Source organism: Phaethon aethereus, assembly GCF_964289735.1.
Source record: "Phaethon aethereus genome assembly, chromosome: 2".
Classification (NCBI taxonomy): domain Eukaryota; kingdom Metazoa; phylum Chordata; class Aves; order Phaethontiformes; family Phaethontidae; genus Phaethon; species Phaethon aethereus.
Window position 1 is genome coordinate 116682637 of NC_138582.1, and position 15119 is coordinate 116697755.

Genomic DNA, 15119 nt, shown 5'->3' on the forward strand with positions numbered 1-15119 from the left:
ACAGCAAAGGCCTTCTTCTATAGAAAGCAATAGAAAGCGAGCTGCATTTCCCTCAGTTTGCATCCCTGTTCTCTTTGGGATGATGCAAACTATGGGCCCATCTCTCCTACCTGTCTCCTGCATCTCAGAGATCAAACAAGAAGTATAAGAGTATTCAAATGTGAGTGCTCTTTGCTAGCGTGCATGGAAGCGGCAGTCCATCTCTAGGTCACGAGACGTGTGAGAAAAAAGCTTCATGTTCACGGTAGCAACAAAACACACAAGTGAAGCTTTGCTGTGAAAACATCTTCTACAGAAAAAAAGACCTCTGTGAGCTCCTGAGCTCCTCTGGCTTTAAGGTCTTTAATCCCACAGCCAGTAGGCAGCAGGCCATGGTGTCAACTACTTTTTGACATCTTGTTTGCTAATCAACAGCTCTATTGGGTTTGCTCTCACAGGGAGCCAGGGAGCAGACTGGCAAGTATCCAGCACAGGTGCCTGGAGCCCAGGGCTTGCAGCAAACCAGGGAACACAGCTGACAGTCTTGATGCATCTTAAGGGCTTCTTACCAAGCTTGCTCTGTACAGAAGCAAAAACTTTGGGGGTTTATTTTGTTGTGGGTTTTTTTTTTTCTTTCTTTTTATCTGCTACATTATCTCTCTCTGTCTTTTAGAGAAAAAAACTCCAAACCATTTGGTCACTCATGTATTTTCATGTCCTACCAGTTCTCTCTTTTTTAACTCTTGCTTAGCTTTATGGTGCTCAGAGAGAGACTATGAAACCCCATTCAGCACCGTGGTAACACGGGCTAGAATCAAACAGCACTCATTAATTCACAGATGAGTTGCAGCTAGATCACTAACAGACCAAGAAGCAGCAAAGTGGAGAAAGGTGGTTCTGAAGACACCCAGGCAGGAGGGCTGCTGCACCTGGGCAGCTGTTTCCATCCAGCCACTTTTCAGAGCAGAGTAGCCCCAGATGAAAACTGCACTTCTGCATCACTTTGAGGAGAAAAAGGAGATCCATTTGCTCCCCCTTATAATGCAATTCGCATTACTCAATGTTGTATTATTCTTACTGACTACAGCCTTCAGTGCGTTTTCATTAACTAATGGTCCGAAAAGCAGCAGTGACCAATTTAGGATTTCACAGGAGGTTTTGAGTCTGCATCAATATTAGTTGCAAATTTGACCTAACACCTATTGACTTCAGACCCCATCAGGAGCAACTGACACAACTTCAATCAGAACCAGGCAGTCAGGATTAGGTCTTGAGGCAGACAGGGCTCAGCTCCTTATGGAAATGTGTCTTGAGTGAACCTTGCAATTCACAGGTGCAGTCTACATTCAACACCGGAGACTCGGGACATGTTTAAAGGAGGCACCGGAGCATGTTACTTCTCAGGGAAGGGCATCCAGGGTTGGCCTCAGAATTCAAAGCGACGATACTGTGGCAATTCAGGGACTGCAGAAAGGCAGACCATATGCACAAAAGGGTGCTCCCAAGCATAAGCAGCTCTACAATTGTTGAAACTGGCCAAAAAGACATAGCAGCAGCTGCGCTACTCCTTGTCAGTTTGCATCTCTCCGTCCTATGCTCCATTACACACTACATGCTGGTGGCAGCACTTCGTCAGGTTTCTCACTGAGCTGTGCAGAAAAAGGCGTCATCAACATGCAGTGTGAGACACAAGTATCGCCACGAGTGGTGCTGACTGCCAACTTTTATGGTGATTTTGTAGAGCCCATCTAAGGTACTCAAGGCATCGGAAACAGTGTTGGAATTTGGTTGGGCCAAGTCACATGCAACCATGGGTTTCCCTCATCCTCTCCTTCAACAGTTCCCAGTTACGGAGCTTGGAATGATTGGGGAGCGTTCAAGAAGGCAGGAGATGCAGGAAGAGCCTCAACCAGCTTTCTGAGCTGCCAGCTCAAGCAAAACTGTAATGTCTGATCACCACTCTACAATGTGTGGGCCTTCAATTTATCTAGTCCATTTTCAAACATATTTCTGGTTTTTGTCTAGACAGCCACATATTGTGTGATAAATATTTTTGTTTAAGCCTTCTATTCATTCCTGTCACTGTTGTCAGACTTTAGTTGTCTCTAGTTTTCTATGTAAGCCAGTTCAGCTGCTTTTGCTGTAGAGACTGGGTGGAGGTCAGCATCTCTAGATCATGGCTCTTGTCTTCCTCAGATAAGTGGAATAAATTGTCCTTTAGAAGTACTGCCTTGCTCCCTTAAGTAAGAAGGCTTAGACAATTTGCTTCTTCATATTAGGTGAAATGAATTGCAACAAAAGTGTGTTGGCAGAATCACCCAGGAGGTCTGTGGCAGAGTGAAAACCTGAGCCTGGGTTTCTCATTCATACTCTTTTAGATCACTGTTTGTGGCAAGAAAAATACAGTCACATGAAAGTGACCTCTACTGAGAACATGGATCTGCTTGGGCTTGGGAATGGACTTTCTTGCAGGTCCCCTAAAATGAAGATCCCTTGTGGACTCAAAGTCTGTTTTATAGACCTGGCTGTGCTGCTTGGCTGACTAATTGCAGTTTTTAACATTTCTTATTATACTTCCAGATGTTTTCTCTCATGGAAGAATATACATGTCCCTAAGGCCAGAGGCCAGGAGCCAGGAAGACATCACATTCTCACACCTATAACCTACTGCTGAGAAAGTTAGATGTTACCAGATTTGAAAATAAGTTCTAAGATACCTTGCCCATGCCTTTGAATAACACCTGCAGAATTAGGGAAAGGAACAATTAGGTGGAAGGAGCACGTTGTCAGGGAACAGGGTCAGTCAAAGCAATTGGAGAAGAGGGAAACCTGAAGTCAATTTCATGTTTTATTAATGTCATATGCTGAATAATAACTCCTCCTGTGGCCAATGTCACAGCTTTGATTTTTTGTTTTCTAACCAATGTGCTGCACATGATTCTCGTGTAAACATGGTACCTGGCATAGTTCCACGAGCAAGCACAGTTTTACGGCATCTTTACTACTGATTGCTGAGATAGACTCTGGCTGACTTTACATCTAAATACTTCCAAGCCTCGCATCTATCCATCTGGCAATTTCCTCTTTAGAATAATTACTTCATGGTTTTACCTTTCTTGCCTCAGAGAACATTACATCATTTTGTTGCATACTTTGTTGGATGTGTCTCTGCTCCACATTCGTGCCCACCTTAAAGCTGTATCTTAGTGAAGGACTCACAGCCTTGCACTTATGGGAAAAGAACAGGAAAAGGCCATTTTAGATGGCCCCTTAATCACTATGCTAGGAACCAGCAGTAAGATCTCCTGAAGTGAACTATTTTGCTCATTTTGTCCAGTTGAAGTCTCAGTACTTTATTCTCATGGACATGAATAGGAAAAATGCTACATTCAAGGAAATATTTTCAATGGCTGATTCTCACTAAAGGTATAACACTCAGAATATGCATGTGCCCATCCTGAATGCACAAAAACAAACTTTTACAAGGAAAGGGTGTGATTATGCAACCATGCACATGCTATTATGTACAAAAGAAGGCTCTGACCAAAGTTGTCTTCAGTCAAAAAACATTCAAGGTGATTGACGAGGAGGGCTCAAAATTATTTGAGGGATGAAACCCCAAGCAGCTTTACCGACAAGGTCAGTATTACATTAAAGGTTACTTCCCAAAGCTGTACTCCAATACAGAGTTAAGGAGCTAAACATTTTCTAGATGCCTTTTTAATCCTGTACTTGACGGTAAAGAGCTTGTGCTAAACATACTGTGTTGCAATAACTGCATGGAAATTATTAACAATGTAATACAGTGCCAGAAAGGACATCTATAACAGTATCTTGGAAAGCATCTGTTCATTTTGCAGTTCATTTTCTTAATTCACTGTGATCTGTTTTTGTTATAGTTTCTTCATTTACTTGTTGATGACTTGCACAAATGGGATTCATGAAATGAGGCAAGTCAACTGATTTTCAAATATTTAATAAGCAACAGATTTTTTTTTTAAATGGAGAAAAAAAATTAGTTTAAGTACTACTAAGCATTCAACTCTTTTCTCCTTGACTGTAGCCCAAGAGACCTCTTTCAGTCTCATCTGCTTTCCTTGCAAAACCTGTGTCCATTTATTTTCCAACAGTAAAATGTAGCTCTAATTTTCTACATTTCTTTTCTGAAAATAAATTCCCTAACTAGATGCCTGAATACCACAAAAGTGACAAAATCCACATAGAAATCTGGGATAGCAAAATCCACTGACCATCAGATTTTCTCTTACTAGTAATGTGAAACAAGGAGTGAGAGCTCAGCTCAGAAATGTACTTAAGAATTTGCATTCCAAAAACCATCACGCAGGCCTTTTGCTGAGAGAGATTTATCAGGTATGTCTATAAGAATAAAGTTAAATTTGGACACACTTTGATAATTTCCCAAAGCACCTTTCAATACTGAGGGTCCTATTTTTGAGTGCCAGTCTAGGAAACTCTAGACTGCTTGTTTTTTTTCTCAACACCTTCCTGCTGAAGTCAGCTGATATTTCTAGTGCTTCCCAAATTTCGCCTGTGGCATTTCAAACTGGCAGTCAAAAGCAAAACCACACAAAAATCACAATGTTTTGGCATTTGAGCACATCCAGATAATGGCCTTTATTCTGCAGGTGCTTCTTGATTAGCAGCTACAAAATAATAAAGCCCTACTTGAGAGAGAACAAATAAGCAATCCAAACCACTCAATACTTTTGCTCAGGCAGTTACAGTATTTCTTAAAGAGATGGATTAATCTTTGAAACTTTGGGTCTAAGAATATTGCCTCAACTGACCACACATGTTGACACTACAGAATCAATGAGAAATATCTGAAGCTAGCTTTGATTTAAGAAAAAAAAGATTTTAAAGCTCCAAAGCAGACCATTTTCCTAAAAACACTATCTATGCAATGAAGCATACTCAACTAGCTAGTCTGCCATTCCTTGTAGACAGTGGCTCTGAGGCTGCTGTTTCTAGTCAGTTAGTTCCTTGCGTTTCCCCGCCAACATAAAAGGAAGCAGTAATTTGCTGCCAATATTTGACAAGGCATTACCAGCTGTAGCTAAAAAAATAAATTCGATTTTAACACCTCAATGCAGATTTTTTTTTTTTTTTTAAAGTTCCTGCTTGCTGCCCACCATGAGACTATTTTCTATATTGAGGTATAGAATTTCTCAGGCCACTCCTCCACAACACTCACATTGATTGAAATCAACCACGTAAGTTCCTGAGTTTTATTCCTGGTGTTCAGCTCTAGGATCTCATCACTGTCCACAAGTTGAAATAAATAGGAAATTCAGGCTAGACAGATTAGCAAGCAGAGCCTTCACTGACTAGCTTGCTAGAAGCCAGGCCCTGGAGAAGGGCTCATTTCCCCATATTTATATTAAAATAAGATGAACTGACTGCTCAGCACTGTGTCGCATTTAAATGCATGCAGGAGGCACCATGCATCATCTAAGATCCCACAAGTTGCTTCCCTTCTTATGAGAAAGACCATGGAGCAGGATTTTTCCTGTCTAGCACACTGGGTTATTTTTAAAGTACCACCCCTCGGAGTTCAAAAAACCCCATAAAAACAGAAAGCCCTCATCAATTTGAACTGTCTGTTATTAGAGAGCAAATCATGGGCTGATTTTGGCATATAACTCATATGTTGCATGAAGCTTATTTTAAATTACAGCTTCTTACATCACCTTGGCATATGTAGCACACTGATCTATGTTCCTTAGACTGGATTCTTTTTTGCATTAAGTTCCATTTATAATTTCCAGGCAGGGAGTGTCAAAGTAGATAAAAGTTCTGTTTGTGCTTTAGGATGAGAAAACAGGAGGCTACTTCTACACTCAATTACAAATGGATGTGTACAAAGGGTGTCCCTGTGAGATTTAGAAATTAGGTGGGAGTCAATCTGGATATTATAATCCATTGTCACAAAGTCTAGTCTCACTACCAGAGGTGAAAACCGAAAGCAGAAATAAGCAAGACAAACACCTTTTAAAGCTCTTTTTCTTGTAGCAATAGAAATACTAATATGCAGTATACAATAACGCATATTGCCATTCAAAAAGGTAATAACAGTCTATGGTGATGCTGCAACATTCCTAGGCAGCCACCATGTTCATTTTTACCTCCAGTCGTCCTTTGAGAGATTAGATAAAATATTCATCTCTTCATCATCTTGCAAAAGACGATACGCTGCACTAACATGGTGATTTTCAAGCACAGACCGGTCATTATATAGAATGGCTGAGTCTGACCTAGCATTTAAAAGAAAACATAGGACAGTTATGTTTCTTTGCTGTCTAACGAGTCTCATATTCAGAAGTTTTCCTTTGATCAGCTACAGAGATTAGTTCTATAGCACAGATATGAGCAGTTTAAGAGCACTTGTAATACGTTGTTCATTGATGTAATTCAGTAAAAGAAAACTAAAGATCAAAATTCACCGCAAAATCTATTTCACCAGCTGAGACTTACCTAGTCTCTTTGTTACATACTTTAAAAAAAAATGCTGAGAGCTGTAAGACATGTAAATTTAGAGTTGAATCACAAGGCTCTTTTCCAGCTCTTGCGTATGTTGCTCTCATATTAAAGCCTGACTGTACCCAAGTAAGCAATTGCAAGATGTGTCCCAATATTGTTTCCAGAACAGCAAACTAGCTGTAAGCAAGATATAACAACTGCTTTCTGTCATCTGTGCACTAGACTATGCTGTCTGGAAGGGCAATTGGCCATGGGATAGGGTAAGACTTCACACCATATTTTAAGCTCCAGGGCGTAGGAGCATAGATCCAGGGCATAGATCTGAGATTGACGAATGGCTAAACTGGTCTGAAGACAAAGCTCTTGCTGGAAGTTAAGGGCAACAGAGGGTGCATATGATTTCTTACCATCCCCACTCAGTTCTGTTTCCCAGAAACATGTATTTTTCTCCTCTGACAACTGTACACCCTCTGATGTTAAATGTTGGAGAAATTAAATTACAACTGTTCTTCCTTGAATTTTTCTATAAGTATTTGGGAAATACAGCAGATCCTTAACTCTTGCATGCATGAAGCTGTACGAAGTGGAGAGTGGCTTGGCCCAGAACAGAGACAGAAACTTCCTTCTATGTTCCCAAGCTTTCCTGGGCATATGTGTGATTTATCCTAGCAACCTTTATGTATTTGTGATACACAGCATGATTCAGCTAACATACTCCAGACATTAATTTAAGGTAAGAAGCAATGCATCGTGGAAATGCCCAAGTATGCAGTGTCAGTTGAGGGCATGTAGACATTTTGTCATTGATACCAGTACACTCCCATTGTCAAAATAACACAGACGTTAGATGTCCAGTTATGTCTGCAACTAGAGACTTACAATCTTTGCACACTTCTGAATTTTGCTGCTATCTTCATCTTCTCCTTCTCTCTTCCACCAACCCAAAAGCCTTACAGAGGACTCTGAGTTCAGAAAATATGCTGGTCCAGTCTATTTGTGATAATCTAATTACTGTCTAGCAATTTATGAAGCTTTAAAAAATTATATCCCTGAACAGGCAATGGCAAACATATCCCCCTGATGCAGGTGTGGTCCTCAAATAAAAATAGTATGTGTAGTGCTGGTGTTCACTGATGAATACAGATATTGTTGAATTCTTGATTTATGCAGTCAATGTTTGATTCTTGAAATTCAACAAGGGGAAAAAACAGTTGAATTATAGTATCTACTCCAAAACTATACCTTCATCAAAACATGTTACTCTGTACAGCAATTTGTCTTTGGCAACTTTACTCAGAAATATTTTGGGACCATCCTTTTCCCTGATTATGAATATGAAACAATGTTCAGGAAGCTAGAATACATGCATTCCATTGTAAGAGGTTGAGCAAAAGAAAATTAAATGCAACCTAAGGAAGTGAACTTTCCTCCTGTAACACTTGAAAGCAAAAGCTCCTGCACTTTTCTAGGTGGCTGTGCTGTTATTCTCCAAAGAATTCCCCCTCCATTTCCCAACCCTTGATCATGATTTACAATGGCCTCACCGTGTCTGGATGTGAAAGTTGTTGGTGGTTCCAGTGTGTTCATAGTCATGGATTGCAGCTGCAAAGATCATAGCGAAGATCTCCAGCTCTGTCAGCCAGTGCTGAAAAGAGATTACAGAGCAATCAGATGAAGCTGTCATTTTCCCAGGCATTAAAGCTTTTGTCTTTTAAGGCAAGTTATACCCTGCTGACAGTCAACGCTGCACAACATTGCCTTTCCCCTGCAGCCTGACAGCTATTTAAAGGAAACTTCTCTGGCTGATACACAAAAGCGTAACCAGTGCTCTTCCTGAAGCTTCATCCAAATGAATTGAACTTCAGCAAAATGGTTTCAGGAGCTAATAAGGCTTAAGGCACAGCAAGAGGAAACATGTGCCCTTCTTAAAGAGCAACATGTGAGGGAGAAAGAGAGGGAAACCTCAATAAAATCAAGGTTCTTCAAGTGGAACTTGATGATACATGTGCAGGTATGCACATACCACCAGGGTATCTACTTTCAGCTCAGGTGACCTGGGTAGCAGAGCCTCAAATACAGAAGAATGTCACTAACTTCCAGTAACTAAAAGTCTTTGTCAGTCACTGGATCATGAGGAGAACAGGGAATACAACCTCACAAGATGTACGTCTTGTTATTTATTTATCATTTATAGAAACATTTGAGAAAGCCCTTGAGGTTTTTTTTTCATAATTGCCTAGTCAAAGCCTTATTTTTCAATGTTAAGTCCCTTTTGACTTAGATGTCTAAATGACTCAGATGCTGTTAATAATTTTCCTCTGAGTCAATCAATCATTTTATGCCTGTTTTTCCCCTGGTAGCACACAAGGAATGCTGTTAACATCAAGTGCATTAGAAAGAAAGCCTCTAGATACTGTAGATGCTGTAAATATTTGTACAAAATGCTTAAATGTATTGCATTTAGAGAAAACCTTTACAACAGTGGTTGCCAAACATTTTGTAACAGCTCACTGTCAACCTGCAAACGTTTTGACAGGCGTTCATGTATGAAATACCTTTTAATTCAAAGCCCAGTAAAGGCAGTATGGTTTCATATATCTATTTCTGACATCTACTATAGCTCAGGGGCCACCACTGGTCTGTTAATCGCATGCAGGGGAAGCACAGGTAACTGTGAGGCTCTTCACACAGTGACCTGTCCAGCTCTCTTCCTGCTTTTCACAGCCATCTCTGCATAAGCAATGAAGAATGAAGCAAGTCACAGCATTAAGGCTCTCCTTACATTAAAGACACAGTTTGAAAGTATTGCCCAGACATATTTCACACAATGCCACTGAGCATAATCAAGGTAGCTCTTGACTTTGTTTGTTTGGTTTTGTTTTTTGAGAGAGAGGAGGGTGAAGAGATCAAGAAACGAGCAGACACAGAAAAAAAACTATTTTCTCATTTCTACACAATTCGTCCAGGACAGAAATGGACAGCACTGATGGTGGAGAAATCTGTGATGCTTCTGTTTCCAGGTGTGACTTGTGAAAAAGGAATGCTTTACGGCTGATGAAGAACATGATTTCAACTTTCAAACAACAACTTCTGGCAACTACAATGGGGGGAAAAAGGAACTAGGGTTTCCAGACTACATGTCTAGATCTGGACTTCAATTCCTCAGCCACGTTCTGCCACATCCCAAAAGGAGAGAGTGCAAATTATAGAAAAAAATTAGGCACAAGCACTCAGCAGCAAGCAGAGCAAACCTACATTATGCATGCAGAACTACTATAGGACACACCTAGCTAGCCTAATGCATCCACTTCAGACCTTCTGGGCACCATCTGACAAGTTCAACTCCAACAGGATCTTATGACCCAAGTCTTAAAACATGACTAAGGCAATGAGCTCTGCGCTTGAGGTCTCCCACCTCATCTCTTAAGACACATTCAGGAAAAGTGCTAACTTGCATGCCCTATCAAAGCATCACTTCTTGAAGAAGTTCAGGGTAACATAGTTTTTCAAATAGGGTGCAATACACCTGAGGAGAGGTATTAAATATCATAACGGTATTTGAGGAAGACCTCTCAGAATACAGACTGGGATTAGAGTTACGAACTGTGGGTAATAAATAAATCAATGTAAGTTGCACAAAGTCAAAATAGGCTTTTGAGTAACAGGAGGAAAATAGCAGGTAAGTAATTGGAACCTTTTAGACCCTTTTTTCTGCTACAACCTTGCAAGAAAAAGCGAACAAGATGGCAAAGAGCCTGCAGAGAATGAATGCAATCTCAATCAAAGCTGTGATATTACCTTTCACTATTTTGTCATGGACTTCATCTTGGGAACAGAGAGCTAGTTTTAAAGAACAAAGCCATCAGGAACTATTGAGAAAGCAGCAGGACACTGTCACAGGTAAAAAGAGTAAGGAAATGTGAATGTCTTTAATTTCTAAAGGGTTGACAAAAACAACCCAGAACAAAACCTTCAAACTTTCTGCAATGATAGGGGTGGGGGAAGAAGGCATGAAAAAACAAGTATTGGCTTCCAGAGTGGAAACAAAAAAGGGTAATGAGGCATGATTATCTTTCACAAACTTACAACAAATACAAAGATTTAGCTAATAAGGCAAGTCACTGGCATGTAAACAAAAGGATCGATGCACACGGGAAGACAAAGGAAGAGGAAAGAGCAGCGTTTCCAAATTTAACAAAACAAATGGATGCATTTCCAAGAAAATGCTACAAAGCAAAGACAGCAATAATTAGCTTGTTTCTTTTGACAGAGTTTATGGGTTTTTATTCCAAAGCAGTTACCAGTTTCAGAGCTCATGATGATCTGTTTATTAATCACAATAGTCCAGAGGAGAGGAAGATCTCACTTCCCTTTGGTACAAACAGATGTGACAGAATTCCTGCACTTCTGCAGTTTTACTGGCCTGCAGGAAATAGTCTCTTGTAATTCTTGACAGTGTCAGACAAAGGACTCTTAAGTTTTACCATTTGCACCTTATTTTCTGGATTCACAAAGAAATTGTATGGTAATTCCTAATAATTATAAAGATTAACCAGAAAACAATACTGAAGAAAGTAATAATCACAGCTGAACAACAGAGTTAAATAAAGGAAAGAATTAAATGAGCAAAAAGTGTGTCAGCTCTTGAAAGTTGCTCCTACACATCATGCTTGCATACCAATCCTCTAAGAGATAAACATAAGAGTAATTCCAAATTCTCTTTCAATGTTATGTCTATGAGAGAACCCAAAATATTGTAGTTCATATAGTAAAGTATAACCAAATCATTCCGAGGCATCATCTTGAGGAAGAAAATAACAGGAAAACTAAAGAGATTTCAAGCACTGAATATGATTAGAGGAAAAGAAGATTTTTTAATTGAAAAAAAAAAAGAAGAAAAAAGAAGCCTGGAACAATACTGTTGAGAGAGCTTGCAAATAACAGGGAGCAAAGGCAAATGAACCATGTAAAGATAAACCAGACAAAAGTTTCTTGTCTTCGAGAATAGAACAAATTACCACTATACAGATTATTTAAATTTGAAAAAAAGTACTTTTTCCAAATTGCAAATAACTAGTTAACAAGATAAATGAGGGGGGGGGTTCTACTTCATTGTATGATTTTTCCACAAGTTTTTGTCTTCACCCCAGTGAAGAATTAAACCAATGGCCCCAACATACCTTCTGAAACCAAAGTCTTGAGTTCCAGCATGTCCAAATTCCTTGCACAAGTGTTGTGAAAGTGATGAACTGAAAAACTATGTATACTAGAGTAAGGATAAGATACTGGTGTGAGCAAATTCTGGAAGCAGGGAAATGTCTCCTGCCTGCCTTTACCATGTGTGAACACACTATGCATGTTAGAAGCCAGCCTTGCTGGCTATCATCAATTACCTCTAGATCTCATTTTCAAAATACATTAATCTATGCACATTGACATGGGTTGTATCCTGCAGGGCAGGCTGGGTGGAAACTAAGAAGAAGAAAAAAAACCCCCAAAACCAAAAAAACAAAGGTGAAAAAAAAATTATTCTAACAAGGGAAGCAAACCTGAAATGTCACTGTCGGCATGCAGTGTTGCAAGTCCCTTGTTCCTGGTAGCAGAAGAGTGGTTTCTTATTGTGCTACATTCGATCCTAAACCAAATGCCACGTATCATTTGGCTGTGGGAAAAATTAGCGCTTGGGATTATTCCTGGGAAATAGCAGACGTTTCACTACATCCTCTGGAGCGCAACTCCATCATAACGGTCTGCATGGGATACTTTGTGCGTAGCTTATAACAGTAGGAATACAAATGTAAAGGGCTCAGCTCAGGCAAATGAGTCACTGACCTCAGTGCCAGCATGTAGACACGCTCACAAGCACACAAATTCTTGTTTCCCTTTTATAGATGTAAATCTGGAATACACACATTCTCTAAACTCTGCACATATTTCAGAACATTGTTTCCTCTGAAACAGAGAGGAAAAATACTTTAAAAAGATAAACGTTAAAAGAAGAAGTATTTTAATACTGAAGAGTTCTTATTTGTCACTTCAAACATGAGGCATCATAAGAGCAGGTGATATTGAAAGGGGTCTGGACATAGATAATTTACTGAACATAGGTAATGCATGAGAAAAAATCTCAAAAAAGATACGCTAGAGGATGATATGTTTGTGTATTTGTTGCCAGGTTGAGATAAGGCTGAAACACATTACAGAGAGTATTGAAGATAGATATTTATCCATTTCTTGGTTTTGCTTCTCAGCCAGCTTGGAGCCTGGGATACACATAGATGTTACTTTTTGCTCTGACCAACTTCAGCACCTTGTTTCTGCAATTGTCTTCAAAGTCTACCCAACACATGGTGCTGCAGTCTGCATGCTGCATAACAGCCCTAGCTAAATAGTCCCAAGAAACTGTTTGCAAGAGGTGTTTCCACATAGCTATAACTGGACTATATGTAACAATGCTAATAATGCACAAAAGCCTGTTAATCTTTTACATGACACATCTTCAGAGGGTCTGTCTTTCATCTGGGCTAACACGTTTCTATCAGAGAAGCAGAGTATACAAAAGCAGAGGAAAAGCAAATCAACTGAAATAATCTCCTTTACCTTTAAGAAAATATAGTTCACAATTTTGAAGATGAGGTAAGAGAAGAGGCTGCACTGTTTTCAAATGTCTACATGTTGCTGTGAAACTGTGCAAAAGTATAGCACTGAATACATAGGTTTATTATTATTATTGCTATTATTGACATACGGTGAAGAGGCAGGCAAATTCAGCTCTCACTTCCAGTGTTACCACTGGGATTATAAAGTCAGAGATCCCCCTGGTATTTCTGCAAGATCTTCTTCTCCTCAATTCCCAAGGATTCAAACCTGCTTTTGTATTCAAGAAGAAGTTAATGAAGAACCAAAGTGAATTCACTCGAAGAGCAATTGTCCTGAGTGATTTATTAAATAATTCAACTCAAGAGAAATTATCCATGTCTGTAAAAATGTGGTAACCTAAAATTGTACCCAAGAAAAGAAAAAATAATGCCATCTGATGAAAAAGGAAGGGGGATTGCAGCTCTATCATCTATCAGCTATATCAAGCCGAGGGGGCAGACACGCCCTTGAGCTCGTCTCCCCCAGAGTCACAGTTGCACCAGGATAATTATTCACAAGCACGGTCATATCAGAACATTTTCCAATAAAGATAACTTGCCGATCAACTCAGGCCAAGCAAAGGTCCTAGAGACAATCTGCCCTCTGACCATGCAGAGCTAAACCTATCTCCTATTTCATTCCTGCTCAGGCAGCATCCTGGCCACAAGTGCGGTATGAATATAGAAAAGGTGTCCCGAGATCTCCATCATCCAGAATGGTTTTTCACTACATGAAAATGACACTGCTCGGCAGCACCTCCTCCCCATCTGCACCATCTCTCTCTCTCTCTCTCTCTCTCTCTCTCACCTAAAAGCTAATAACTATCCCACCCAAAAAGAGACACACTACCCTCTAAAGACGTGCTCTGCACAGGGGCCTTGGCCAAAAAGCACGAGCCAAAGGGAGGAAGGAAACTAGTAAAGAGCGGAGACATGACACCTTCCCCCATGACACCAGCGGAGACTTGAAAAGTCAGTATTGCCTTCCGTTTCTATACAAGCCACAAAAGCAGAGGACTGGAACAACACAGAAAAAAAGGGGCACGCCGGGATCTGCTGTCACCACGGCAGCACAGGCACAGCAAGCCGTCACCAGAAACACCTTCACAGACAGCTTAGGTTTCCTTCTTTCAACCACAGTCCGCGAAATCTCTGCTTGCAAACTGTGTGGCATTTCATCACTGAGGAGGACACAAAACCACCTCCCTTTCCTCCTTCACTGGGGGGGTGCTCTCAACAGCTTTTACACTGCTTGAGGTACACGGGAATCAACTGACGGGGGAGAAGTACCTACACACCCTCCACCCTCAGCACTCCCCTGTAGAGCCCGTAACCAGCACCAAATCGCTCCTGCCTACTTCTCTAGAGTCGCGACTGACCTGCAGCTAGCCCTTGTGCAACGCCAGGGCAGCTCTGGCTTCATCTTCAACCACCCGTTCGGTAGCCAAGGCAGGAACTAGCCGGCGACAGCAATCCCCCACAGGCCTTCCCGTCCGCAGGCTGAACAGCCCACCTCCAGGCCCCAAGTGCCTCGCTGGCCCTACAATGCAGTCCTCCCGCCAGCCCTGCGCAGCAGCCCAGAGGACGCCAGGCCCTCTCCTCCCCTCTGCCCCTCTCTGCTACTGTCGGGTGCAGGGACGATGCCACTCGTCCAACTGGGGGACTCCCCAGCCTCCTGGGACACTGTGGCCACTCTGCCCTCAGGGGACCCCAGGCCTGGCATGAGGAGGGGGCCTGAGCCCAGGGCACACAAGGGGAGCTGGAGGGCAGTCCCGCTGCCCCAGGGCAGCCTTTCCCTTGGGCCAGCAAAACAGCACCCCGGAATGGGGCCTTCAGGGCCTCATGGGCCACCGTCCCAGCCACAGCAACGTCCGTTGATGACATCGCCAGCCTTCCGTTAGACCAGCAGACACCCCTGTGGCTGGCCCACAGCTCCCTGAGCAGCTACAGACTCGGACACCCAGTGGGCTTGCCAGAAGAGGGACCAGCGAAGCCAGGTGA

General features: G+C 41.4%; 1 protein-coding gene across 3 annotated transcripts in view; it reads right to left on the reverse strand.

The window, feature by feature from the left end:
* Positions 1-15119, reverse strand: part of PDE1C (phosphodiesterase 1C) — a gene marked incomplete at both ends in the record, with an annotated part of 415822 nt that overhangs the window by 56777 nt on the left and 343926 nt on the right. For all 3 annotated transcript variants that reach the window (XM_082015329.1, XM_082015328.1, XM_082015330.1), the window contains 2 exons: positions 6126-6254; positions 8025-8125. In XM_082015329.1, coding sequence (XP_081871455.1) covers positions 6126-6254; positions 8025-8125 — 230 coding nt within the window. The remainder of the gene's footprint in view (positions 1-6125; positions 6255-8024; positions 8126-15119) is intronic.